At 57.0% G+C, this 26,233-nt stretch overlaps 1 protein-coding gene across 1 annotated transcript in view; it reads left to right on the top strand.

Annotated features, from left to right (window-relative positions):
- The window catches only part of SHANK2 (SH3 and multiple ankyrin repeat domains 2), a 456,320-nt gene that overhangs the window by 123,023 nt on the left and 307,064 nt on the right, over positions 1–26,233 (top strand). Inside the window, exon 9 of the mRNA XM_065881611.1 lies at positions 3,139–3,205. Coding sequence (XP_065737683.1) covers positions 3,139–3,205 — 67 coding nt within the window. The remainder of the gene's footprint in view (positions 1–3,138; positions 3,206–26,233) is intronic.

The following is a 26,233-nucleotide window of genomic DNA, read 5'->3' as shown; positions in this document are numbered from 1 at the left end:
TACCTCAAAACTCTCCCAGGATCAACCCACTTCGAAAGCTGCTCGCACCTTTTTAGTTATTTGTTACAGCAGCGCCCCACTTGCACAACACACAAACACACACACACACACAAAGAGATTTATTACAGAGGCTGAGAAGCCCGAGATCTGAGGTCATGGCGAGCTGGAGGCCCAGGAGAGCTGATGGTATAAGTTTCAATCCAAAAGCCGGCAGACTCAAGACCCAAGAAAAGCTGACGCTTCTCAGAGTCTGAAGCTGGAAAAGAGAGATGTCCCAGCTCACAGTCAGGCAGCAGGAGTTCCCTCTTACTCAGCCTTTTTGGTCTAGTCAGGTCGTCAGTTGATTAGACGAGGCTCACCCTCACTAGGGAGGGCAATCTGCTTTACTCAGTCTACTGAGTCAGATGTTAATTTCATCCAGCAACACCCTCCCCCAAACACCCAGAATAATTTTTGGCCACATATCTAGGCCCCCTGTGGCCCAGTCGAGATGACACATAAAACTAACCATTATACAGTAACTGCTCTCAGATCCTTTGGGTGAATCCCCAGAAGTGGAGTGGCTGGATCATATAGTAGTTGTATGTGGAATCAAAAAAAATATTTATTTACTTACTTACTTACTTATTTGGCTGTGCCGGGTCTTAGTCGCAGCACACAGGATCTTCGCAGGATCTTTTAGTTGTGGCGTGTGGGTGGGATCTAGTCCCCTGATTAGGGATCGAACCCAGGCCCCCTGCATTGGGAGTGTGGAGTCTTAGCCACTGGATCCCCAGGGAAATCCCACATGTGGAATTTTTTTGAGGAACCTGAATGCTGTTGTCCACAGCAGCTGTACCATTTTGCATCCCCACCAGCAATACACAAGCCTTCCAGTTCCTCCACATCCTTGCCAACACTTGTTGTTTTCTGTCTTTTGATAGTAGCCATCCCGACGGGTGGGAGCGAGCTTTACCTTTGAGGGTCTGGCTGGAAGACAACGGATGATTCTTTCCTTTCTTCCTTTTTTTTTTTTCCTTTTTTTTTGGCCACGCCACGTGGCTTGCGGGATCCTAGTTCCTGACCAGGGATTGAACTCGGGCCCCCCGCAGTGGAAGCGTGGAGTCCTACCCACTGGACCACCAGGGAATTCTGACCAGGAATGATTCTGACCATTTGTCACCTAAATGACATTGGGTCACATGTTACAAGTAACCCTGCAGAGCCGCCCTTTTACGTTCACATCATAAATGCCAGCACACTAGGTCACCGGCTTCTCAGGGCCTGTGAGGACCTCCTGCCCGGGGTCCTCACCTCTGTCCCTGTCGTGTTTCAAGGATCCATGGTCTGAAGCCTGGGTCCCAGATGGGCGGTCACCGTGCAGGAGGCTGGTGAAGCGCCTTTCACCAGGTAGTTCTAACCCTGCCCTTGAAATGGCCTTTGCTTTCCATCCCCACGGCCCCTGGCTGGTGTGGACAGGGGCTGCCATGGCTCCCCTGACATTAGCAGGCCGGGGAGGGGGCTGGATTTGGATACGGGCTGCTCCTGTGGGTGGCATCCTCGGAGGACACCCAGCATTAGGTGGGGCCCAAGAGTTGAAATCAATGTCACTTCCTAGGATGGGAGCCTGGGGTCCCTGGGTCTCTGTAGCACCACAGCCTCCGGCCCCCATGTGAAGCTGTATCAATCAGGGTTCTCCAGGGTAACAGAGCTGGCAGGATGGAGATATATATATATTTAAGAGGTTTCTTTTAAGGAGTTGGCTCCCAGGACTGTGGGAGCTGGCAGGTCTGCAGTCTGAAGGGCAGGCTGGGAACTCAGGAAGGAGCTGGTGCTACAAATTGAGGCAGAATTTCTCCTCCAGGAAATCTCAGTCTTTGCTCTGAAGGCCTCCAAAGGACTGGGGAAGGCCCACCCACATCATCACTGAAAGTCGACTGACGGTCCATGTGTGTGTCTGCAGGCTGGCATCTGAACGCCCGGCTCATTTGAGGGTGGAGACAGCCGCCCCCGGGCCCACCAGGTCTCCCCGTCTGGGGCACGGAGAGCCCTGCCCATGGGGGCTCTGGTTCAGGTCTCCCCAGGAGCCCCAGGCCACTCCAGGGGACTTTGGCTTCGCCTGTCTGGCTGCCGCAGTGCATCAGGGACCACGTGGCCTCTTTACTTTAGTCAGTGCCTCTGTAGGGCTCAAGTCGGACTGTTTCCTGTAGGTGCTGGTTTCGTTGCCGTGCACAGGTGCATGGGTGGAGTTTTTTTCTGCTTGAGTGAAAACCAGTGAACGGCTTTGAATGCTTTTTCGAGATTTCCCCCTCCCTCCAGTTATGGGGACCAATCAGAGGAATAGATTCCCCCCCAGGGGAGGGTGTAGGGACCGGTTGGGCTTGGCGGGGATGCAGGACGTGGTCCATGGGAGTTTCCAGGCTCAGCCCCTTGAACTGCCCCCGCTGTGGCCTCCTGGGCCGAGGACTCTCTCACGTAGATTCTCACAGAATGATGGCCTCATTGTCGAAGAACGCCTAGAGAGGGGCAAAGTGGGAAGATGTGCCTCTGCGTGGGGACGATGGGTGCTGTAGCTGCCGTTACGATTGGTCCACAGCATGGATGGGCCTGGAGGGCACTGTGCTGTCTGAAATCAGACAGAGAAAGACAAATACCCTATGATCTCACTCCGAGTGGAATCTAAACCAAACTCATAGAAAAAGACATCAGATCTGTGGTTCCCAGAGGCAGGGGGTGGGGGACGTGGGGGAAGGTGGTCCAAAGTTGGACTTCCAGTTACAAGATAAATTAGCCTGGGGATGTCACATTCAGCACGGTGGTTCCAGGTAATGCTGCCATGTGGGACACGTGAGGGTTGCTAAGACAGTAGATCCCCCATGTGCTCATCACAAAGAAAAACATTTTTGTAGCCATGTGAGGTGATGGCCCTGAACTAAACTTATTGGGGTCATTTCGCAAAATAACGTAGGTCAAGTCCTTATGCCGTACGCCTTCAGCTTCGTGCTGGGCTATCAACTGTATCTCAGTAAACTGGAAAAAAGGGAGTATCTCTTGTTTTTAAAAAAGGAAGTTCTGTTTGGGCTCATTCTGCCGTCAGGCCGTCAGGAAGTGGAAGAGTGTCGTGAACTTAGTGCTTTAACGTGACTCCCACTCTTGCAGGTGGCGATCATAGCCGGTAACTTCGAGCTGGCTGAGTACATCAAGAACCACAAGGAAACCGACATCGGTGAGTAGGCTGGCGGCGAATGAACCGTGGGGCGTTCTGTGGGATCGGTCACCTCGTTAGATTGGTTCAGAGTCTGCTTTTAACAAAAACCTTCACAGAAAGCAGAGTGCTAGCATCTTCTCCGCCTCTCTTGCTCCAGTTTCTTAACTCTTGGCAGGGTTGGGGTAAGGGAAACCTTAGATGTCAGGCGAGGACGCCGGCAGTGGTCGCAGGGCATTGCTGTCCATCCAGAGAACCAGATCACTTTGCAACTCGTGGAGATGTGTTTCTGGGAAGATTCTGTAACAGACAGGATTCCATTTAAAGTAAGAGATGGCAACGAAATGAAGCAGGGAAGCTCCAGGGGCACCCCCTCCCCTCCCTCCTCTGCATCCCTCCCAATGTCTGCTGATGACCACTCCCCTTTCTAGTACCCCTCGTGCCAACCAGGAGGACTGTCTCTGGGGCTCCTCCCCTCTCCCATCGCCCTGCCGGCGGCTGGGCCCAGTCTTGCATCTTGGAAGAGCCCGCTGGCCTGTTTCCTCCAGCCCCGGGCTTACACAGGACATGCAGCGGGGAGCAGTCCCACTGGACCAGCAGCGGTGAGATTTCAAGATGGTGCCATCCATCGAGGGGGTGGGCAGCGGGGCTCCAGGGCATCTGGAGAAGGAGCCAGATGGCGTCTGTGTCTTGTTGCCTGTGCCGCTCACCCTGAGTTTGGGGCTGGGGACGAGCGATACCGTGTGTTTGGCTGTCCAGTCTTTACCGTGTCGAGTGTCTGGCGGGCGCCCGCCTGCCCCTGAGAATCGCACAAGGATGCGCGGCTGGATGCCTGCTTGCCTCATCCGGTCCCCTGAGCCGAGCATCGGGGCCTCCCAGACGCTGCGCCCGATGCTGACGCGAGTCCTCCCGCGAGCCGGGGCGGACCTCCTAATTGCTCCGCGATCCGGGCCTCTGCCACGGCCACATCAGCATCTTCCTACACACATCATGCAGATGGGCGAGTTCACGTCCGCAAAGTGCTTTGGGCAATGAACTGAGCTCTCCAACTCCAAGCACCACCCCCCTAAGACGAGAGAGCGGTACAGTCGGACAGGGTTGGCTTGAGGTCTACAAACACCGGTTACTGTGAAGGGAATGGGAACTCTATTGAGCAGGGCAGGTACCCAAGAAGACAGGTGTGCAGGACCCAAGCAGGACCGCGGGATGGTTAATGGCGCCAAGGACCCCTGGATCTCTGAGCTTCTGCGATGGTGACAAACTTGGGGCTACCTACCCTCGTTGTTTTCACTTTCCCTTGCCTGGGGCCCACACGCCAGGGGGAGGCGTGAAGTGGTTTCCTTACCCAGCCGTCGGAAGGGAGTCGAGAGAAACTAGGGACTCCACCCCCTGCCCCCCAAGCCCTGCCCTACACATTCCCACCCCTCCCCACCCCAGCCGTGAACCTATCCTGCTCAAAAAGTGCCCATGTTAAAACCCAGGTCGGGGAGGTTCCTGGCTTGTCTCTTCCATTTCGTATCTGGGATGCAAACAGCTCTCTACAAACAGGTTTTCTTATTATAAAAATAATACCTGTCTGTTGGGTGAACACATTTTAATTACCACTCACCCAATCGAGTCAATGATTTCTTTAAACTGTAAAGGGCTTGCCCTGTCGAGAGATGGGGTAGTCACGGTGGGCGCGAGTGACTTCCATGGGTCACGGTGTGGGGATTGAGGTTTGAGGTCTGCTTGCTGTACCTTTGTAGACGTCCCGGGGCTCAGTGAGGATGTGGGGTGGCTTTTCCTGTCAATCCATGCCCCTCATTACCTGCACCGTGGGCTTTCCCTGGCGTGTCCCAAAGGGAAAGGATAGTACGGAAAATCTGCTTCCCTGCTGGGTCCTTTCAGTATCTCCAAAGAAGAGGAAAAAAGAGTCCTCTTCTTTCCTCTGGGTCGTCTGACTCAGCATCTGTGATTGTGAACTAGCAAACTGTGCCATTTAAGTGGATTCTATTGAAATTTCACAGAGAGGTGATGAAGGGCACGGAAGCTGTGGGTCCCTCGTGGGCGCAGATGTCACTCAATGCATTCATTCTCAAACGCACAGTAAATCCATCCTAAGATCCCGATTCAGCGTCGTGTTAACTAAACCTCGAGGTTTGAACCCGGTTGTTTGCTCTGTGCCCTGTGCCCCACCCCCCCGCCCCCAGCTTTGCATCTCCCCTCGTTACCGGCGGGGCTGGATGCTGGGTGTGGGCGTGGGGAGGGTCTGGCGCTGTCCCCCCCCCCCCCCGCCCCCGTGTGAGTCTGGCTAAGTTCCGCATGTGGGTCCGTGCCTGCCGTCTCAGAAAGCCGCCCTGCCTCTGGGAGAAGGGATAAGTCCAGGGAAACAGCCAACCCTTTCTGAGCCTGCAAGCCCAGCGTCCCATGCTCCTCCAAGGATACGGTCGCTGTCTCCGTGTGACCAAGGACGAAGCTGACATGGGACGTGGCACTTGGGTTGAGTTCCCCCAGAAGCAGACCTTGAGGCAAGGATTTGAGGGAAGTGGTTTGCCGTGGAGGTGGTGCCAGGTGGCAGCACAGAGAGTAAGTCTGGAAGGGACAGGACGCCAGCTCAGGTGCCTTAACGAGCAGGTACTGCAGGCACCTGAGGCCCAGTCCCATCAGGACCTCCGGGGGGGTCGCGGGAGCGCACCTTGGCCTTGTCTCACCCCAGGGGCGAGGTGACTTGTACATTTACCCACCAGGTCAAGTTCCTGTCAGTTCAGGCCTGCTCCGTGCCAGGGAGGACCCTCCTCGGGGAGACGCAGGTGCCCGTAGGGGCAAGTGGCCCACGTACCCGGCGCACTGAGTGCCAGTGGCTGTGGGCAGGGCTCCAGTGGCATCTCCCAGGCGGGACTCTCCCAGAACCACGTGGTAGAGTGATTGGCCGGGCCAGGCCTTGAAGCCAGGCTCACATGACTCCGGGGGGCTCTGGGCTCTTCACCGCCAGTCTCCCTGCCTCCCTGTGAGCCTAGAACAGGGGGGCTGCACGCCAGGGCTTCAGGCAGCAATGCAGGCTGGCGCTGGCACCGGGGCTGGACGCGTGGGTGGAGGGATGGAGAGGGAAGAAGAGGGTGCTTGGGTCCCAGACCGCTGACAGGGGGGTGGTCCCCCGGGAAGTTCTCCTCTGGGCCTCCTGGTTCAGGCTTAGTGCTCTGTGGCCACCAGAGTTGAGCATCTCTCTGCCGAACTCTGCTCCCCAGCTGGGCTGAGAGGGCAGGGGCAGGGGAGGAAGAGGACACTTCGGGGGCAGCGTGAGGCTGCGCCTGGGGTTTGCAGAGGGGTCATCCGAGAATCAGTTGGATTAGGACGGAGGTACGGGCCCCGCAGGCCAGCAGCCCCGAGCTGTGCCGTCAGGATGACCCCGGAAGAGGCTTCGGCTTCCACATGGAGTTTTCACATTTCAAAGAGAAATGTCGGCCTTCCCTGGTGGCGCAGTGGTTGAGAGTCCGCCTGCCGATACAGGGGACGCGGGTTCGTGCCCCGGTCTGGGAAGATCCCACGTGCCGCGGAGCGGCTGGGCCCGTGAGCCACGGCCGCTGAGCCTGCGCTCCGCGGTGGGAGGGCCCACGACGGTGAGAGGCCGGCGTACCGCAAAAAAAAAAAAAAAAAAAAAAAAGAGAAACGTCCAGCCTGTTGCTTCTCTCCCGCTGTGACATATTCAAGGGCGCTGGGACTGCTCCTCCCCTGCGGGGTCAGGGTCCCCGGGAGGCCTTACCGAGGAAGGACACGGCCTGCAAGCTGCTCTCTGGAGGAGGGACAGAGGACAGGAGGCCTGAGGACAAGCTTGGGGGATAGAGCCACCTCCGTGGGGCGACCAAAGGGAAGAGTTCTGACAGGAAAACCTCAGAAGCCATTGGTCCGGAACTCCGACACCACTGCCCCTCTGTTCGTTCCGGTCTCGGGAGGAATTCGCGCCTCCCGGGAAGGGCGGAGGCAGCCCTTCTCCCCGCTGTGCTGTGCTTGAACAGCCCCGGAAGGCCTGGGAGGAGCTGAACTAGCAGGTGCCTGAGGGGCCGGCTCTTTCCTCTCTGCCGCCATCTTTTCAGGAGCGTCTTCTTGACGCATCCTCTCCGCTCGGGCCCCTGCTCATCTGGGGCTTCGGAAACATTCGTTTGTCCCGGGCCTTGGCCCTTTAGGAGCTGATGACACAGAGGGCGATGTCCTCCTTGCCTCCCTGCCCCTGGGGTTCAGGAGTTCGTTGAAAGGACCGCAGACCCCGAACCTTCCAAACCGGGAACTGCCCATCAACCGCTGTCCCAGGGAGAACGGCGCACGTCTGCTCAGAAAAGCAGCTCCCCATGCGCTCGGCCACTGCGATTGTTGCGTCCACTCCACTTCCCCCGTGTCCCGGTCCCCAGGCACCTCGGCTGCGTCTTCATCCCCCACCCCAGCGAGCCTTCTGTGTTTCTGGCAGTCGATCCCCTGGATGGGGAATTCTCTCCTGTTCCTGACCGTTCCTGACGCGCCGACAGAAACCCTCCGAGGCTCCCCAGTGTCCAGCAGCACGTGCCGGGTGTGGGTGCCCCTGGGGAGCTCGTGTGGAAAGCAGGTGCTCAGGGCAGCCCCTCCCCCCCGAGAACCTGACCCAGGAGGTCCGGGGTGGCCCCTGCCATCGCCATTTTCCATCCTCCAGCAGTTCTGACCTGCTTCCCGGGACCTTCCAGGCCTGCCTGCCCTGCCCCCATGTCTGGTGGGCTTTACACAGAACACGAGGATGGGGCTGCCATAACAAAATGCCGTCAACTGGGTGGCTTCGAACAGCCGAAATGTGTTCTTTCACGGTTCTGGAGGCTGGAAGTCCAAAGTCAAGGTGTCGGCAGGGCTGCTTCCCTCTGGGTGCCCCGGGGAGGCTCCTCCCTCACGTGTCTCCCAGCTTCTAATGGTAGCTGGCAGTCCTTGGCATTCCTGGGGCCAAGGAGATGCATCCCTGCTTCTTCGCACCACCCTCCTCTCTGCCGTGTCTCAGATCTCCTCTGCTTCCTCCAGTAAGGCCATCAGCCTCTGTATTTAGGGCCCACCCGAAATCCGGGACCATCTCTTCTTGAGATCCTGAAATCAATGACATCGGCAAAGACCCTACTTCCAAATAAGGTCCCGATGATAGGATCCAGGGATTCGGACTCGGACACGTCTTTTGGGGTCTGCCATCAACCCCGCGGAGGGCACTCACATTGCTGTATGACTGTCGCCCTGGGCTGTTACAGTGCCTGGCGCACGGTGGGGCCTCAGTAAATGTCCGTTGAATGAGTGACCCCCTCCCCCGTCAGTGTTTCCACTCCACATTCAGCACCTCCCCGCCCGCCCTTCTTGACATAAAATCCTGATTTCCCGGCACCTGGAGTTGGGTGTCAAGGAGCCGAGCCCTTTGTGGGCAAATCGATTCCTGGATTGGGTGTGTTTGCCAGGGTGTAATGTTCTCTGCCCCCCAGGCATCGTCAGAGGCGGGGGCACGGGGCACTGGGTCGTGTTGGGGGCAGTGCTCTCCGCCCACACAGCAGGTCTTTCTGGGGCCATATGAGATTGGGGGTCTCCAGTTGGTCGTGTGTGAGGCTCCCTGGCCACATGGCTCTTCTGCTCCAGCTTCTGTGGCTTGGCTTCCCTGACCCCTGTGACCTGGGAGGGTGCTGTCAGAGTCTGTCCTGGTCAGGGCTATCTTTCGTCTGCCCCCGGACTCTTGAGTGGTAGGCATCTGGTATGATTGCTGGGGGACTTCATAGGCCGTTTGCCTCTTTTGCAACCTCAGGAATCACGGTCGGGGTGCTGGAGAGGGATGGGGGGGGCGTACTTCTACCTTATGATCTTCAGTAAAATTTGACTTCCTAAGCTGTACCACAGCGTAGCAGCGATCCAGAAGAATGGGGACTCACGTCCTGTATCTGAGGCTGCTGGCTCTCGCCTCTGTCAGGAGGTGCCCGTGATGCTTGCTAGCAGGGTTGTGTTTATCAGGCATTTAGTGGGGCTAAATGGGGGCTGGGACACCATTTTGGAGAGCACAGCCTCACATGTCAGGATCCTGAACTCAGAGGAAATGAAGGTAAGACTCACCTTTGCCTAGATCGTGTTGGGTTGCATTTTTGAAGATAAACATGGTGGAAGGATCCCCCAGATTCCAAGTTAGGCTTGGGGTTGATTTTGGTGTTCAAAGTGAGCAAATTGAAATGCTACACATTTTCCTGACTTTCTGCATGCAGCCTAATCGATGGGATGCCTTTCTGAAAAAGTCCCTTTAACGGCTGGAATATCCCCCGCCTCAAGCCACGGAGCCAGCCTTCAGTTTTCCAGACACAAAAGTGCCCCGCTGAGAAATCAGGGCACTTAGGAGGCTCCGCTGTGGCTCTAGGGGAAGACGCTAACCGTGTTGAAACACAGGAGGTGATTCATGGGCCCTCCGAGGTCTGTAGAATCCGGAAGTGGATCCAGCTCGCCGTGGAGATAGAACCCTATCCCTTTAAAAGAGAGATTGCATCTTGTCGTGAAGCGTTTCTGTTCACAGTCCAGCCAGCATGTATGTTGCTGCCCACCGGAGCTGTGGTTCATTTCGTTTTTCTTTTTAAACTCCCTTCCTCTTTAAAAAAATTAAATGTGACCTCCATTTGTTAATTTCATTTCCTACTCAGAGAAAGTGATGGTCTAAGAGCGAGCGTGAATACCAAAGTTAAACCTGCTTGTTTTCATCCACTGCTGAGCTGTGGCTGAGTCCATGAGCCCAGTGGGTCTAAAAAGCTTTTGCCATCGAGCATTTGCGATGGCTTCTGTAGGATGGAGGTCCCCCAAAGCAAGGCTGCTGGGGAGCTGGGGAGCTCGAATCCGAAATAGTCATGCAAAGATTAAGCGTGTTGCAAGCTGATAAGCTCTGGACTGGGATAACCTATTTTTTTACCACCTTTGTTATTTTTGGTTTTGCCTGGCTCTGTGGGGAGAGGCACTGTCATGGATTAAATGACATGGGTTGTTCTTCTTCAGCGGAACAAGGTTTGTTTTCCTATATCTTGTCCTTCCGCAGCTACGGGGAGAGAAGCGAGAGGCTTTGCTTTTTTTAAATGAAATCCATTGAGCTGATGTGTGAGTTTGGGTGTCTGATGAGCTGCCCAAGGATCGCTTGGATACCGTTGCTAGGTTTCGAGACGGAGTGGCTATGTCATTACGTTTCAGATATGTATAGATGGTGAAGAGAGGGAGGTGTTTTCAAACAGATTTCTTAATGCATTATTCTGGGGCGGGGGCGGTGCGGTGTGTGCGTGTTTACGTGTGAGAATGTAAAATCTCTGCTGATATGGAGCTACGATGCTTTAAAAAAAAATAATACCTGCTTGGTAGCTATTCACCTGCTGTGAAGTAAAATAGATCCGACTTGAAGGCAGCATTCGGATCTCCTGGCATTTGGACTGTCAAATATGCTACTTACCATGAAACGTAGCAATTATATTACGTATGCATGGCATCCTTTGTTTGCACGCAGAGCCGTCGGGTCCTGGGGAGAACCCAGGGTTCTAAACTGCTTCATTTCATCAGACTGGCTCGTTCGGGGTCAGCACTGCCGAGCCTTCCCCTTGTGAGCTTACAGAACGAGCCTTCCCAGGGAAAGCTGGGTTAGTTTGTTCCCTAGAAGGATGTGGCCATCACAGCTGTTGCCTAGATGCCCAGAGAATATTTTCAAAGCAAGTTGCTGAGGGAGGGAGGCGTGATAAAGCCCCAGCAGACACAGCCTGAGCAGATGCGAGCAGCCCGCTGTCGCCCCGTCACAGCCGATTCTGCTCCCGTGTCACCGCCCTCTCGGGGCTGAGGGAGCCGTGCGGTGTGTGCGGGCCACCTGTGCCCGATGCCTCGTCCAGCCGGGTGCGCGTGGCTCCCTCCTTGCCGCTTCCGGTGCCGCCAGCCCCCCTCTTCTGTGTCTCCATCGTCCTGCTCTCGGTGTGTGGTCATGTGCTCGCTGCTGTAGCTCCCCTCTCCCCCCACCCAGGCATAGCTGTCTCCGAGTTTATCCCCAAATCCTGGAACATAGCTGATGCTCCGGGGCGCAAGCTAAGGTGATGCCCGTTTGTGACCCCGCACGAGGACTGCTCTTGTGTTCTGTCGGGATGGCCGACCCCCAGCCCTGATGGCCGGTGAGTGTCCGCTGGGGATCCCCGGTGGCCTTGGTCTGTCTCAGACGCTCTGCTCACTGGATTCCCGGAGACACTCGTTGTCTTGGTCCCGAGAGGGTGCAGCAGCGGCCGTGAGGCCTTGACACCCTGCGCCCTGTGTGTTTCCCCTGCTTTGTCGTGTTCTGCCCCTGGGGCTCTCCCTGGCCCCTTCACACGCATGCAGCCTTGGAACGCTGCCTGACGGAGGCCCAGGCTGGGGACGCGCCCTCCAAGAAGTCCCCGGCTGTGATGCCCCCCCGTGCAGAGGATGTACGTGGCTGCTGGAGCACGTGTCCCACCAGAGATGCTCAGAGGATCCGCCCACCTGCCCGCACACATCTACTCCTCTGGGTTGAACTGGTCCCCAACCCTGAGCCTTTCTCGGCTATTCGTTGCCCGCTCCTGCACAGTTTGGGCCCCTGAGGAAGACCCCTCCCCGACTCCATCCCCTGCGGACAAGCGGGAGCCCCAGAGACCCCCCCCATCTCCCCCCAGCCTCAACCACACATTCTCTGCACAATTCCCTTCAAGGTGAGCACCTGCCCGTGCCATGGCTCCCAGGCACCTCAGGCCCCAGCGCCTTTTATAACCATTATCGCATAGCACCACCTTCATTGTCCGAGAGTGAGATTCATAGATAACATACCCTAACACACACATGGAATTTTTTAAAATCGGCGTAACATCCTAACTGTCCTGTAAGGAACGGAAGGCAGAGAGGGATAGGCGGGGAGGTGGCCTGCGCGTCCACGAGAGGGTGTCCCACGCAGGAGGGCGCAGGCCAGGGCGGGATGCTGCTTCCCTCCGAGCACGCTCAGCCTCTCATCCCTGAGCGCCTCGGGCAGCTGTGACACCAGGAGGGCCCCGCCAGCCACCGGTGCCGCGGTTTCCTGAAATCGTGAGCTGTGCTTGGCAAAGTTCCGGACCAAACACCACGAACGCTCTTTCACTTAGGTAGTGGCTGCATTTCCGGAGAGCTCAGTGAATATCCGTGCAGAAGGCGGTGTGTCTGTTGAGTCGGGGTGGGCGGGAGCTTATGCTCAGATAAACAGGCTTTGCGTCTCTACAAACGTCTGGAGGGTCACTCACAACTCATGGACTGTCTCACGACTGCTGGACATTCAGGGAGTCTGGCCCCTGCCCACCCCCTGTGACAAGTACCCCCCCCCGACCAACTACGGGAACCCCCCCAAGGCCCCTGCAGCAGGGTGGACAACGGCCCGTGTGGGAACCGTAGCTGCGGTACTGACGGGGTGGTCCCGGGCACAGGGGGGAGGCAACCCCGGACTGCAGGCCGCTGCATCTCTGCATTCCCTCTCCAGGGGGGCTCCTCTCCAACCCCGAGCACCCGCTGCATCTGATCCTCTGGCCTGCTTCCAAGACCCGGCCTCTGATCCCGTGTCCTGGGACACACGTCTCAGCCCAGGCCCATCCTTTCCTTTCTCTGAGGCTGTGCTCAGACCCAGTGGAAGTGAGTCCAAGAGCGGGAACGAGTGAGTGGGTGCCCTAGGGTCCCTGGCTTTGCCACTCACCCTGCTTCCTGCAGCTCTGCTGGGCCTCCCTTCCCCTCTCCCGGCCCCTGGGTCCCCTCGGCCGGGCTCTGGCTTTTCCTCACCCCACGCCATTCTTCTCCCACCGTGACTGTCCTCCTGGTGGACATCGTGTCCCAGCTGAAGGGCTGGACTTTTGGTGGTCGATTCCCTGCAGATGGAGAATGTCTATGTCTGTGGGAGGGAGTGGGGAGGGGCTGAAGCCAGCATTAGGGGCAGCGAATCCCAATGGGCGGTAGAGTCAGGATGGCTCCCTGGAGGAGGAGGCAACAGGCTGTCTTGATCTGAACAGCAGAAACAGTTAATGCTGTTTCAGTGCCCTTTCATGCCTGGATCGCACTCACTGCTTTTGTTCGATCCCTGCCAGCAAGGTGGCACTGTCGCTGTCCCCATTTTACAGGTGGAAAGAGTGAGGCTCCCAGACTCAGAAACGCGTTCCATGTCGAGGTCACAGGGAGCTGGGGTTTGGACCGAGCCACCCTTAGCTGCCATGATGCTGTCCTTGACCCTTTGTGCATCCTGGACCCTCCCCCGCCCCCCACCCCTGCTCACCGGCAGTCCTGCCTCCTGGGGCGTCGGCAGGCAGCTCCCCAAGGCTGTGCACAGAGGAGCACGTCCCCGCGGACAAGCCGCCACCTTCCAGGAGGGCCCCGAGGGCACCCGTCCTTCCCCACCCCCAGAGCTCTTGGCTGATTTTACCAGCACCTTCTGGGTTCTGCCTGCCGAGCCCATGCCCCCTCTGCACCCACCAGCCCAGTTGCCCCAGCCCTGGTCTGTCTCCCATTGACACCAGGTCAACGGGAGCTGGTGCAGGCTCCTGTCCCAGAGCCGGCACAGCGGTGACGGGACCTTCCAAGGAGAGCAGCCCTTGGCCAATTCCAACCCTTGGCCTGGGGTCTTTATCTGAGCCATTTCATCCAGGAAAACCAGTTTCCCTGCTGCTCCGAGATGTGCCTTAACGCTTAACGAGTGGCCTGTAGGACGAGGAACCCAGCACCTCTCTACCGGCTCATCCCTCAGGATCCCTTCCTCTGCCTTCCCCTCGACCACACCCCCACCCCGCTTCTCCTCCACGCTGGCTCACCTGTGCCCTGACTCTGGTCCTCGGTATGTGCCTCTAGGGGACGGTTTCCAAACTCTGCTTTAGTGAGTTAAGTGCACCTGTGTCACAGACGAAGGCTCCAGTACAGCCGAAGGAGATCAGGGCTCTGGAACTCACCGCCCACCCTTAATTCGCACGTCTGGGGAGGTCTAGTGGGACCTCCTGAAAAGAGAACAGGCCAGGCTCCTTGGAGATTCACCTCTGTCTTAAGGTTTGCACACGCCCTCCCCCCGCAGCCTTCATGGGGAGAGCTGTAGAAGGTCAGGGTGTTTTGGGAAGTAACTGTCTTTTGAGGGGGTGACAGTTGGTGACCCCAGGGAAACTCAGACTCAGAACGTGAAGGAGTCCAGAGGAACCTTACAGACGCCTCCAGAAACCCAGGCCGCCCCAAGGAGATCCCGTGCCTGGCCTGAGTTGGGGGGCGGGGACAAGAAGCCTCCTTCCCAGCAGGAAGCAGTGGGACCCTGACCCGGGGCCCCACGTTCTGGGGACGGGAACCTGTGATTCAGAGAGGCAGGGCTGTCGTGAGGCTGCCCCGCTCGGGCAGTGGCACCAGGAGCTGCATCTTTTCACCCCAGCCCGGGGCACTCCCTGTGGGGTCGAAGGACCAGCCAGAGCAGATGGCCCTCGGCTCCCCCAGGGCCGCGCTAGGAAGACCCATCCACCTCCAGTTGGAAAGTCCTCGATGCCGCCCACCTGTGCGGCCTTCACTTCTAGCTGCTTCCACGCGGCTCAGAGGGCTGCTGGCCCATCCGCCTGCAGCCCTCTGTCCACCCACCCCCTTTCCCAGGGCACCTTTGCCGCCTCCGTGGGTCACCCCCGCCTTCCCCGTGGTTCTCCCAGCAGGGGCCCTACCCCGCCACGCTTTCCCCCATTTGCAGGATTCCCTTCTGCATTCAGAGTAGAAGCTTATTTCACAGAAATCGGGGTGCACGGTCCTCTGGGCTGGATGGGGTGCTCCCGAGAGCAGGCTCTGGGCCACTCCCCGTCTGTTACCACCGCAGTGAGAGTGCTGGGTCCCACCTGGGCTCTGCTCTGACCCCTCACTTACGACCTTCCATTGTAGGGTCCCTGACTCACCAAGCTTCGGAGCGACTACAGGACCCCAGACAAGGTCCCCGTCAGGCTGGTGTCCTGATGCCAGGAGAGGGGGTCCCTCCCCTGGTGTCCTGCTTTTAAGGACCCATCCGTTCTCAGCAAGCCTGGCAAAGCCCCACGTGGCCTTTACGGAAACGCACACACCCCGGAATTTCTGGACTTTGGGGCGTAGAACCACCTGGAGTGTGCACATCTCAACTATGTCAGGAAATAGGCACAGGAAGCTACCTTGTCATGAAGGTGCAAAGGCGGCTGGGTAGTGGGACCAGAAGGAAGCATTAGGCCAAGTGTCAGGAGGACATGGGTTCAACCTGGACTCATCTGTGGGACCTTGGCGGAGCCCCAGCATCTCTCCAGGTCTCAGCAGCGACTGCAGGCGTGAGCGCTGTCTCCACTCTGTCCCACGGCTGCACTGGGGGCTCTTTTATGATTAGGGCTGAGCCCAGATTCAAATAGAGAGAACTAAGTGTCTTTTGTTCAAGTTCTTCGTGGCTTTGCAAGTGTTTGATCTCACACGCAGGCTGAGGGCTTAGAAGACTGTGTGGGGTAGAATTCGACTGAATGCAGAAAAAGGTTTCTGTTCTGGGTTTAATGAGAGGGAGTGGAAAGACGCTTAAGGTGGCTTTCGAGAAAAAAGAATTGTCCACATGGGCACAGAAGAGGTGCCGACTTTAGCCAAGCTAGAAGGGACACGTTGATGCTAAGGGAGCGTCAGGTGGTCAGAAGGGAGGCCGAAGAAGAGAAAGTCAACCTGTCTTGGCTCGTGAGGTGATGAGTGTCAAGTTCTCAGTCATCCGGGTCCAGGCACAAAACAGACATCAATTTACACTCATCCCTGGGGCCATTGGCCAAGACCTTTGGGAGGTCCACGGGTGTCCTCCGCGGGAGAGCTGGGAAGGGAAGTCTGGACAAATACCACAGCCTCGAGGGGCAGGATGCAGCTGGAGCTGGGCTGAGGGCAGGGAAGCAGCCCTTCCCTTAAGTCGCGGTGCCATCATTCGTCGTTGGCCGATGGCCGGTTCTAGGTTCTGTGGTCATCCTGCAGCCCGCGGGGCGGGGAAGGATGCTACACCAGAGAAAGGACCAGAGAAGGTGGCAGGTGCTGGCGAGCACAGTAGGCGGTTCCTACAGAAATCTGGCTCAGACACAGCTCGATGATTTCCCCAGGATCACATGCCCATCCCTGGGGTGAGGTCGGGGTTCAAGCCCAGGTCTCCGACTCTGCCTCTTGTCCATCACATGCCCTGCTTTCTTGTAGAGTTTTCCAGCTAGTGGAAGCCAAATTCGACATGGAGAAGGGGAAAAAGATTTCAGAACACTGTTTTGCTCCTTTGGTTACGAATTTATCGATGTCTTTTTTGGTGCCCAGAACAGATACTAAAATACTGATGAGGAAGAATGATGACAAAATTGTGTGACCAAGGGTTTGGGGTGGGAGTGGGGGGCAGGCGATAATCTTTGCTCAGTTCTCGCTGGGGCCACGCTTAGATCCGCTCTGCCAGGTGGACAGCTCCCAGACAGCACCAAAGCTGGTGTGAAGGGCTCTGAGTCCTGGAATTCTCCAAGGCTGGGGGCTAAGGGCACTTGTCAGTGTTCAGATGGACCAGGCTAAGAGGCAGTCAGAGCACTGGGGGTGGGGGTGGGGCATGCCTGTGGCCCCAAGAGAGGACGTCCTGCCTCTAAATGCTTGCTCGGCTGCATTGTTTCAGTAGAATTCACCACCATCACTCAGAGCTAGGGGACACCTGTGGTTGGCAACGAGGTCCCGGGTGTCCATTGCCTGTAGGGCCTGGGACAGAGTGGGCATCCAGTAAACGTCGGGTGACATATTTGGACGTATATTCTCTTCATTCCGTCAAAAGCATGCTTTGTATTGAAGCCCTGCATCCCCTACCCCCGCCCAGACCCTGCCATCTTTCTGGCCACACGTGTTTCTCTCACCGACAGTCCAGTGTCGGTGAGGACGGTTTGTCCATCGTGCTGACCACAGGTCACTGGTGCCGGGAACAAACCCAATTTTGTCTTCTCGGCGTCACAACAGCAAAGTTTTATGGGAACTGGCAAAAAGTTGGGAAAACGGTGAGAGCGAAGGGTGATGGTGGCTGCCGTGGGCCCTTGCCCTCCATCGGGGTCTTTGCAGTGACGCTGAAGAAGGGACGTCTTCCAGGTGGTTCTGTCGGCAGCGCCTCCCACCTACCCCGAGCCATTGGCCGAAGGGTCAGGGATCCTGCCCACTCCCGGCCCGAGACCTGCCATTTCCATTTCCTTATTTTGCTCATTACACGTCTCGGGCCACTGCGTCCTCCTGTCTCCCGAGCAGATGTCGCTCGTGGGGGCTTTTTGAGTGTCAGGCCGTTGGAAGCCTTCCCTCCTTCTGCTGCTAACGCTTCTTGCCAGAGAATGTTACCACGGTCAAAGCCAATCGTATCAAATTCGTTTAAAGGTACAGCTCACGGCTCAGTGTCTCAGAATAGTCCCTGAATTCTGGGATGCCACAGTTGTCATGGCAATGGTTCTTTGTTTGGGGAACCACGGCGTTATCCTGTGAATGGCATGGGTCCGAACTGCAGGTTTCACCTCCCTTGGGGGCCACCATCCAGCAAGCAGAGGTGCCAGACGGACTTGGGGGCTGTCTGCACTCCTCCCCTTTCCGTCGGCGCCTGTGACCATCTCCAGTCTTTTAGATGTTTGGGCTGAGTGGAGAATAACAAGTGGAATGAAGGACTGTGTAGAGGGGATGAACACTAGGGCTGTGCTCAGCCTGCCCCGAGGAAGCGGGTTCCTCGGGGTGTCACCGGCTCCCTTCCTTGTGGCAAGCCAAGAGATCCCCAGCTCTTTGCCCTGCCCAAGCGTGAGCCCAGATTTCAGCACCAACAAAGGAGCCCATGACACTTAAGACTGACAGATGAGAATTCCTACAAATCAGTTTGAATTGGCCCAATGGGGGAGGGGGAGGGGGTGAGAAGGGACCCGTCGGTGTCCGTGGCTTAGAGGACACACACCAGAGAATGGATATGAACATGGTCCAGAGACTGGTCGGGGACTGGTCACGCCTTTCCCGTGGCGCCTGTGCACCAAGACCGTGGTCTGTGGAGGGCACCTGCGTGGCCCTCGCCGTTCCTGCCGGGCCCTTTCTGGAAGGAGATTTGTGCTTTTCTGCTTCCTCCCGCCCGGAGCCCCCAGCTCACAGCCTCTCCTGCTTGTGTTTCCTCTTCACACACGTGTTTTTCCTTCCTTTTCTGCTGTTAACCCTTCTCTGCAAACTGCAGGGCTGGGAGCGGGTACCTATAGGGCGGGGCGTCTCCACTCCCACACCCCACTCTTCACCCCACAGGCCGTCAGACGATGCAGGATCCACACCCTTTATCCGAAAAAAAGATCTCGGAAGCGAAAGCTTGTTCATAACTCATTGGCAGTCAAACTTGACCTGAACTGATTTGAGGCTATTTATACCCTTTATTTACCCTACTTTGTGTGATGGTCCATCATCCCCTGCAGGAATCCGCACGTGATTGATTATGGGACTCTGTCCAGACCCACCAGTGGTGCCGTGATGGACAGCACGTGGGCTGTATTATCATGACGCAGCCGGGCAACAGCCCCACCCCACGCTTTTCAGAGACGGTGGCCTGGATCTGTATTTGTTGAATGAACAAGAGTTCTTAACCTTAAAATAACCCTGGGTTTACCTCCTAAGGATTTCAAAGGATCCTTTCGAGATGCTGTTGCCTCTGAGGATGGGGTGCATCTTTGCTTTAAAAATTAAAGGGCATCTTATTTGGAAATCACAGAGGCTTTCAGAGAATCTCTCCATCAAGGTCAGAGAAGGACTTTGCCTCTTTCCCTGCCCATCCCCAGCCCCCTCCTGCCGCATGTGTCTACGGTTTCCCATAAAACCCCGCAGGGGCCTGGGAGGGCTGAGCGTATCTCCCTCTGCTGTGTTTAGGGTTTCTTCTCTTTCAGTCAGAGACACGGTTGTTTTTATTTCTCCAAATCTCTGTTTCCTCTTTTCCTGCCTGGCCGGTTCGGCAGATGGTTTAGGGGATCGTCAGGGTCTGGGGCCAGGGGCTCACGGCCTCCGTGAGAGTCAGACGTGGGCTCGGTGCAGATAGGCTGCCCAGGCACAGGCTGTGTCCACGTTCTGCCCTCTCTCCCCCCCGCCCCCCCCGCACCCTAACCCTCTGTGCTGGTGGCTGGCAGAGCTCTCCCCTGACCTCTGCCCAGACCCTCAGACCCACCTCCTGCGTGCGGGATCCACTCACCCAGGTAGCCCAGACCCCTCGCTGCACCCCAGGCTGCCATCTGTTTTGGGCTGAATTGTGTCCCCCCAAATCCATACGTTAAGAGTCCTAACGCCCCATACCTCAGAATGTGGCCTTATTTGAAAATAGGGTCTTTACAGAGATAGTCAAGTTAGGCCATTAGGGTGGATGCTAATCCAGTAGGTCCTTATAAAAAGGGGACATCTGGGGACAGACTTGCACACAGGGAGAACGGCCTGTGTAGATGCAGGCCTAGGTGGGGGTGATGCTTCTCCAAGCCAAGGATCCCCAAAGATGGCCACGAAATCTCCAGCAACAGCAGGGAAGACGGAAGAGATTCTCTCTCGCAGCCCCCGAGGGAACCCACCTGCCGACACCTCCATCTCAGACTTCCACCCTCCAGGACTGGGACAATAAATCTGTTGTTTAAGTCCCCAGTCCGTGGGGCTTTGTCGCGGCAGCCCTAAAACACGGATACAGCATCTTCCTGGCCAACAGCCCTTCCTCCTGTGTGTCCCCGTCTCAGGGCACGAGAAGCCGTCACCCCTGACCGTCCTAGATTCTTCCTGGCTGCACTGTCCAGCCCACCGGACTCCCATGTGTTTTCCTTCTAAGTATTTCCTCAATCTGCCCCCTCCCTCCCCACTGGTTTGGGCTTTTGTTTTTATGTCACCTGGACCACGGCAACAGGTCATGGTGGTCTTTGCCCTGGTTTTGTCCCCCTTCGCTACCGAGCACTGCAGGCCGAGCGAGCTTCCACCACTCAGATTCTGTTGTTCCACTTAAAACCCCTTCCATGGTACCCTGGGCATCCTCTTCTTATAAGGACACCAGTCATGGGATGAGGACCCACCCTCCTCCAGTACAACCTCATCTTAACTCATTATATCTGCCAAGACCCTATTTCCAAATAAGGTCCCCTTCACAGGTTCTGGGTGGACACGAATTTGGAAAGGGGGAAAACGACACTGTCAACCCCAGTGCGGGAGTCACTGTGCACCGCGTGTAGGGGTTTCCCGGACAAGGGGGCCTAGGGTGTCTCAGGCAGAGGAATGGGGTACAAATTGCTGGAGGTGAAGGGCCCCGCACATCCCCAGCGGTGACCTAGCAGCAGGGCCATGGCGAGTGCTCTACGCAGAGCTCCCATCACTCGGCGACCCGCTGCCCTGTTCACCCCACGTCTGGAGACCACGACTCAGAGCGTGACGTGCCTGAGTTGTGCAGCCGCCCGCCCCAACGAACACCTCTGCTCACGGCCATGCATCAGGCCCCAGACACAGGCCAGGCAGCACGCCCCGGCGCCCTCGGGAGCTCTGTGCCCTGGAGCCTGGCTGGGAGCAGGGACAGCAGGCAGTGAGGTGGGAGAGACAGGCTGGGTGGCGGGCAGGTCTGCACGGAGCTTCGCCCCTCACAGTGCAAGCCCGGTCTGGAAGCATCAGTTCCCCTCTCCACCCCACCCCAAGTGCGACACATGGAGCTGTCGGTCCCGACTGGTTTCATAACAGCAAGGTGGTGCATGCCCTGCATCCCCTGCCTGTGGGCACGGCCCCTGTCATTCATGCCGGTCTGGAGGGCTGGCCGAGGTCGTGGGGTTCTACAGTGTATCGGTCAGCTCGGGCTGCCACCCCACAGCTCAAACAACAGCATTTTTTGTCTCCAGTCCTGGAGGCTGGAATCCGAGATCCAGGTGTGGGCAGGGCTGATCCCTCCTGAGGCCTCTCTGCTTGGCGTGTAGACGGCCATCTGCTCCCCGTGTCCTCACGGGATCGGCCCTCTGTGTGTGCCTGTGTCCTGGTCTCTTCTTCCTATAAGGACACCGGCCATGTAGGCATAAGGCCCACCCTAGTGACCTCATAATTTACCCTCATTAAAGACCCTGCATCCTGGTGGGAAGCATCCACACAGCACAGGGAGATCAGCTCGGTGCTTTGTGACCACCTAGAGGGGTGGGATAGGGAGGGTGGGAGGGAGGGAGATGCAAGAGGGAAGAGATATGGGAACATATGTATGTGTATAACTGATTCACTTTGTTATAAAGCAGAAACTAGCACAGCACTCTACAGCAATTACACTCCAACAAAGATGTTAAAAAGAAAAAGAAATATAGACCTTGCCTCCAAATACAGTCACAGTTGTAGGTACCGGGGATTAGAGCTTCAACAGATGGATTTCGGAGGGACACGGTTCAGCTGATAGCACGCGGTGGCCACCTGCACACGGCCTCTGCCTTTGGGAAGCCCGCCCCTTGGTTCCAGGACAGTGGCGCTCTGGGTGGGAATCAGGTAGCTGAGCAAAAGGGACCCGCTAAGGATGAGAAGGGCCCCCGTCCTGTGCTGGTGACCTAGGCCTGGCACAGGCAGCTCCTGTCAGGTGGCCCTTGTCCTTGCATCCCCACCACCAGGGGATTGCATCCCCACCACTGGGTGTGGACACGGCGCAACTCGACATGCCGGCTACAAGCGTGGACTCTGGAGCCCGTTCTCGGTCTGCGTCTTGACTCTGCCACGTAGGGGCTGTGTGACTTTAGGGGGCTAGTAACTTAACCTGTCTGTGCCGTAGTCACGTCCTCTGTGTCTCGGGAAAATGCCAGTCAGCGCCCTCGGGTGGTTCTGGTGAGGAGTGCTTGTCAGGGCCGTGCCTGCCTTGAAGCGGTGGTGATGGAGAGGGACTCGTTACTACAGTACAAGCCCCAGTTCTCAGAGGGAGAGCCCAAGTCCTTGGAGCTTATACGACTTGGCCTGACTGACCCTGGAGGGTGCAGGGTGGGAAGCCAGGTTTGTCCGAGAACAGGTCACACACACGGCTCTGGGTCCGTGGCCCGTGTCTCTGTGTCACCCCGACCCTGGGCAGGTGGGACCCTTTTCGAGATTGAGCACGTAACTCACCTGCAGGCTGTTGACCACACTGTTGAAAGTAAGAAAACAAAACTGAGAAGGGAGAACTTCCTATCGCTGCTTTTGCTATTTGCGTTTCTAATTAAGCCATCAAATACCAGCAGGCTGCTGGATTTGCATGGTCAGCCCAGGGGTCGGGTCGCCCGGTGATTCCACCCAACTGCTCGCCCAGCGTTGGCACTGATCAGCTTCATGGGAGGCGGCGGGCAGTGATGGAAGGAAGTGGTGGCAGACATGCTGTGGGAACGTGTGGGAACATGGGGGCGGGAGGGGGGACCATCATCGCAGGTGCCTTGGGGGCCGCCGTGGAAACCCACCAGCCACGTCCCTGGGGCATTGGTGCTGAGCGCTCAAAACCCTTCCTGGGAAACGTTACAGAGACATAGACAAAAATGCCCAGGCTGTAGCTATTGTCACAGCATAATGACTGTGCTGCTGGGTAAATGTTACAGGGAGGCTTTTCCTGGGGTGAGAGGCAGGCCTTGGGCTGGCTCTGGCTTTGGTGCGTGATGAGTACAAACCTATAGGTTCCGTCCTCCAAAGGCAAAGTGGCCGAGCTCACCCCTTCGTCCCGGGCCAGTGGCCTGGGGAGGTGTCTGTGACCCGAAGACCAGGAAGAGCTGTCTGGCTGCACATCCTGTTCGGACGTGCGAGGCTGCCCTCCTGTCCCTCTGGTGCTGGAACCCTGGCCCTGGCCCGGGCCTCTGGACCTGCCTGTGGCCTCTGCCGCTCGTGTGGAGTTGGGTCCCTTGCAGGGACTCTTCCCTGGCCCCTCCACCTGTTCCGGATTCTTCCAAGGACTCGGATGGGTGGGAGTCCTTTCATGGGACCCGCCCCCGCCTCCTCTCCCTGCCTGCATCTGTTCCTGCATGGGTACCACTCGAACACTTCCCAGCCCCCAACTTAGGACGGACGTGTCTATCCTAGGGTTTGGGAGAATCCGAGTGGGGAGTCCCTTCCCCAGGGACCTCCCACTCCCCTCTCAAGCACCCCTGGTCTGGTTCCAGTCCCCCCGGGCTCCCAGTCACGCTCTGGGGCCCACGCAGGTGTTACTCAGTTGGCATCTGCTTCCCTGAATTGCCAGCCACTGGCTCCTGCATCTTTTGGAGTGAGCCACGGTGAGGGGGGAGAAACACCAGTGGGTTCTCTCCTGGGCCCTCATCTCGTACCTAGAGATGTCCCCGGGGCTCTGCTCCCACAGGACCACGTCCTCAGGACCGGTGGGACCTGCCTAACGGCTGGGCTGTGCCCAGCCATGCCACGGGAGGGCGGCTGTCTCCAGGAACCCCTGTGAAAATGTTTCTGACACTAGATCCCTCGAGAGCCCGACAGACCTGCCTTTGGAGCACGAGTCGCAGTTGTGTGGGCTTGTCTGCTCACCAGCAAGACAGCCTGTATTTTTCATAAGATGGAACACGGCCTCACCCTGTGAGCGAGTCCCTGGGCAAGAGGAAAAGCCGTACCTGACGCCCAGCTGGGGCTTGTGGTCCCACTGGGGGAGAAATCAGAGGGCCATTCACCAGGACATGATGAAGTTAGGCGGCCGTTAGCGGGAAAGGAAGGTTTAGGGCCTCACACTTGCCCGGGGCTCTCCTGGCCAGAACTGCCCATCCCAATGGGAATTACTTGGGGGGCTTCGTTCTGGACGCTGCCCTTTCTGCAGGAGCCGTTGGGTTGCAGTGGTGACAGGGTAGACACAGGAAAACTCACACCCAAAGGGACCTTTAGTGATGACTAATGTCTGCTCTAGGTTGGTTTGTTCCCAGCTCCTTTCATGAACTGATAAGAAAAGTCATTCTTGCTGAGATTCGACTTTTGGTTTTACCCTCCCTCCTTGGAGCTTGCTGCCCTCAGATCCTCAAACGCCTCCTTGGGTGCATGAATTACTGAAGTCCGCAGCAAATCGTGATTTTGACTTTCTGGAAAATCAACACAGAGAAGCACTTAGGACTCTCTGTGTAGCCAAATGTTAGTCCTGAATGTTCCTGGGTCTCATCTGCCCCTTGGTTTGCATTCCACCTTGGCTCCAGGATGCTAATCACCCACTTCTCACAGAAGCCTCCTGTCTTCTCTTCTGCTGTGTCTCGGTTCCTCCTAAACCATCCCCCCGCCCCGATTTGGTGCCAAAAGGAAGCATGGGATCGTGTGCCCGAGTTTTATTATGCTTCCTGCTTTCCCATTGGCAGGGAGCGGCCCGGCTATGCCGTCTGGGGTTGAAGCCTGTGTTTTGCCAAGAGGGTGTAGACCCGGACGCCTCCCTTGTGATGTGTGCCTTGGAGTCCACTCCAGAACACGGGACACTGCGGGGCCTTCAGACAGGGCAGGGATCTCGTCACCAATGTGCTGACAGCTCAGGAGGCTGAAGGATGGTGGAGGACCACCCGCCCCCCTCCCCCCATAGTAACTGCAGGGAGAGGAGGACGGTGGTACCAGAGCCTCAGGGGCTGGGATCACCGGGGAGGGGCCCCCTAACCGATGCCCCCAGACATTTTATCTGGTGACTGAAGTCATGGTGGGGGCGGGGAGCAGAAACTCAGGCACCATCGTTGCTCCTGGATCTTTGGGGCCAGGCAGCCCCTGGCCCAAGGTGGTGCTCAGTTTCTACGGAAGGAAGGAAGGAGGGAGGGAGGGAGGGAGGGAGGGAGGGAGAGAAGGAGGGAGGAAGGGAGGGAGGGAGGGAGGGAGGGAAGGAGGGAGGGAAGGAGGGAGGAAGGAAGGGAGGGAGGGAAGGAAGGAGGAGGGAGGGAGGAGGGAAGGAGGGAGGAGGGAGGGAGGGAGGGGGAGGGGGGAGGGGGGAGGGAGGGGGAGGGGGAGGGGGGAGGGAGGGAGGAGGGGAGGGGGGAGGGAGGGAGGAGGGGAGGGAGAGAGGAAGGACAGGTTCACTCGTTTGGTGAGACAGTGGTCAGGTTCAGGCTGTAAGGAAAACACCACTTCTCAGCCGCTTCATTGAAGGCGATGCCAGGTAGTCTCCACAGGGCTCGAGGGTGGTCTTGAAGATGCCTGGTTCTCCTCAGCTCCTGCCTTTTGAGTCTGCCTTGCTCCCCCGACCCCCCAAGTGTCCCGTCCCATGGATGCTGTAGGGGAAGCGGTCGGGGAGAAGTGAGTCCCCCAGGGAGCAGGCATCCAGGGAGGCCCCGCCCAGGGACTGGGCAAGCTGGGCATGTAGGAGGAGCCGCCCACATATTTTAATAACATAATGAGTCTGGACGATATAATAACCTCCTGCCCCGCTCCCCACCCCGGATAAAACCTAGCAGAGCTGGAAAGCCAAAGGAAAGGAGGGCGTAATGGTCCTAGTTCAGCAACTTTTAGGCAGGTCTCTGCTTTGCCGTGACTAAGTATGGAATTTCCTTTTCTTTCTAAGTCGCTTTTTTGTTCTTTTATTGTTTTTTTTCCCATAATAAAATAAAAAGTTAATTTAAATGAAGGTATTAACATATATTTATTTATTGCACTGATGTCACTGCCATCATTTATTTTTAAGTTAAATTTTATTTAAATTATTTAAACAAATAACATTCCTTTTGTCAAACTAAACAGTGAAAAGTTTACAGATGAGGACCCTGAGGCAGTTTCTCAGTTTTTACAAAGGGCGTGTGGGCAGGGAAAGCAGCTTCGGGGATAGGAATAGCAGACTTTGGGAAAAGATGTGGATTCCACTCAAGACCCCATCTTTGCCTGGCGACTGGGGGTTGCTGGGTAACGAGGCTGCTGCATCTCATCAGGGCTGGGCGGCCCATGGAAGCTCCCTAAGGCAGGTGTCCTGGTGACAACTTCCGTGCTCTCTCTGGCAGGACAGCACACCTAAGCCCGCTTACTCATAGGTGGATTCCTCACCCAGTCCACTGTGTTCTTTCTGTGTCCCTTCAGAACAGGGACATTCTAGGCTCACATGCTCCAGATTCTCGGTCAGTCTCAGTTTAGACTTTGCTGAATTCTGCACCATCTTTTCTTTCCTGTGTACTCGCTTCCCCAAGTGCCCGTGAGCCAGAC

The sequence above is a fragment of the Phocoena phocoena genome, chromosome 8 (assembly GCF_963924675.1).
Source record: "Phocoena phocoena chromosome 8, mPhoPho1.1, whole genome shotgun sequence".
Taxonomy (NCBI): domain Eukaryota; kingdom Metazoa; phylum Chordata; class Mammalia; order Artiodactyla; family Phocoenidae; genus Phocoena; species Phocoena phocoena.
This window is presented reverse-complemented; position numbering and strand designations above follow the sequence as displayed.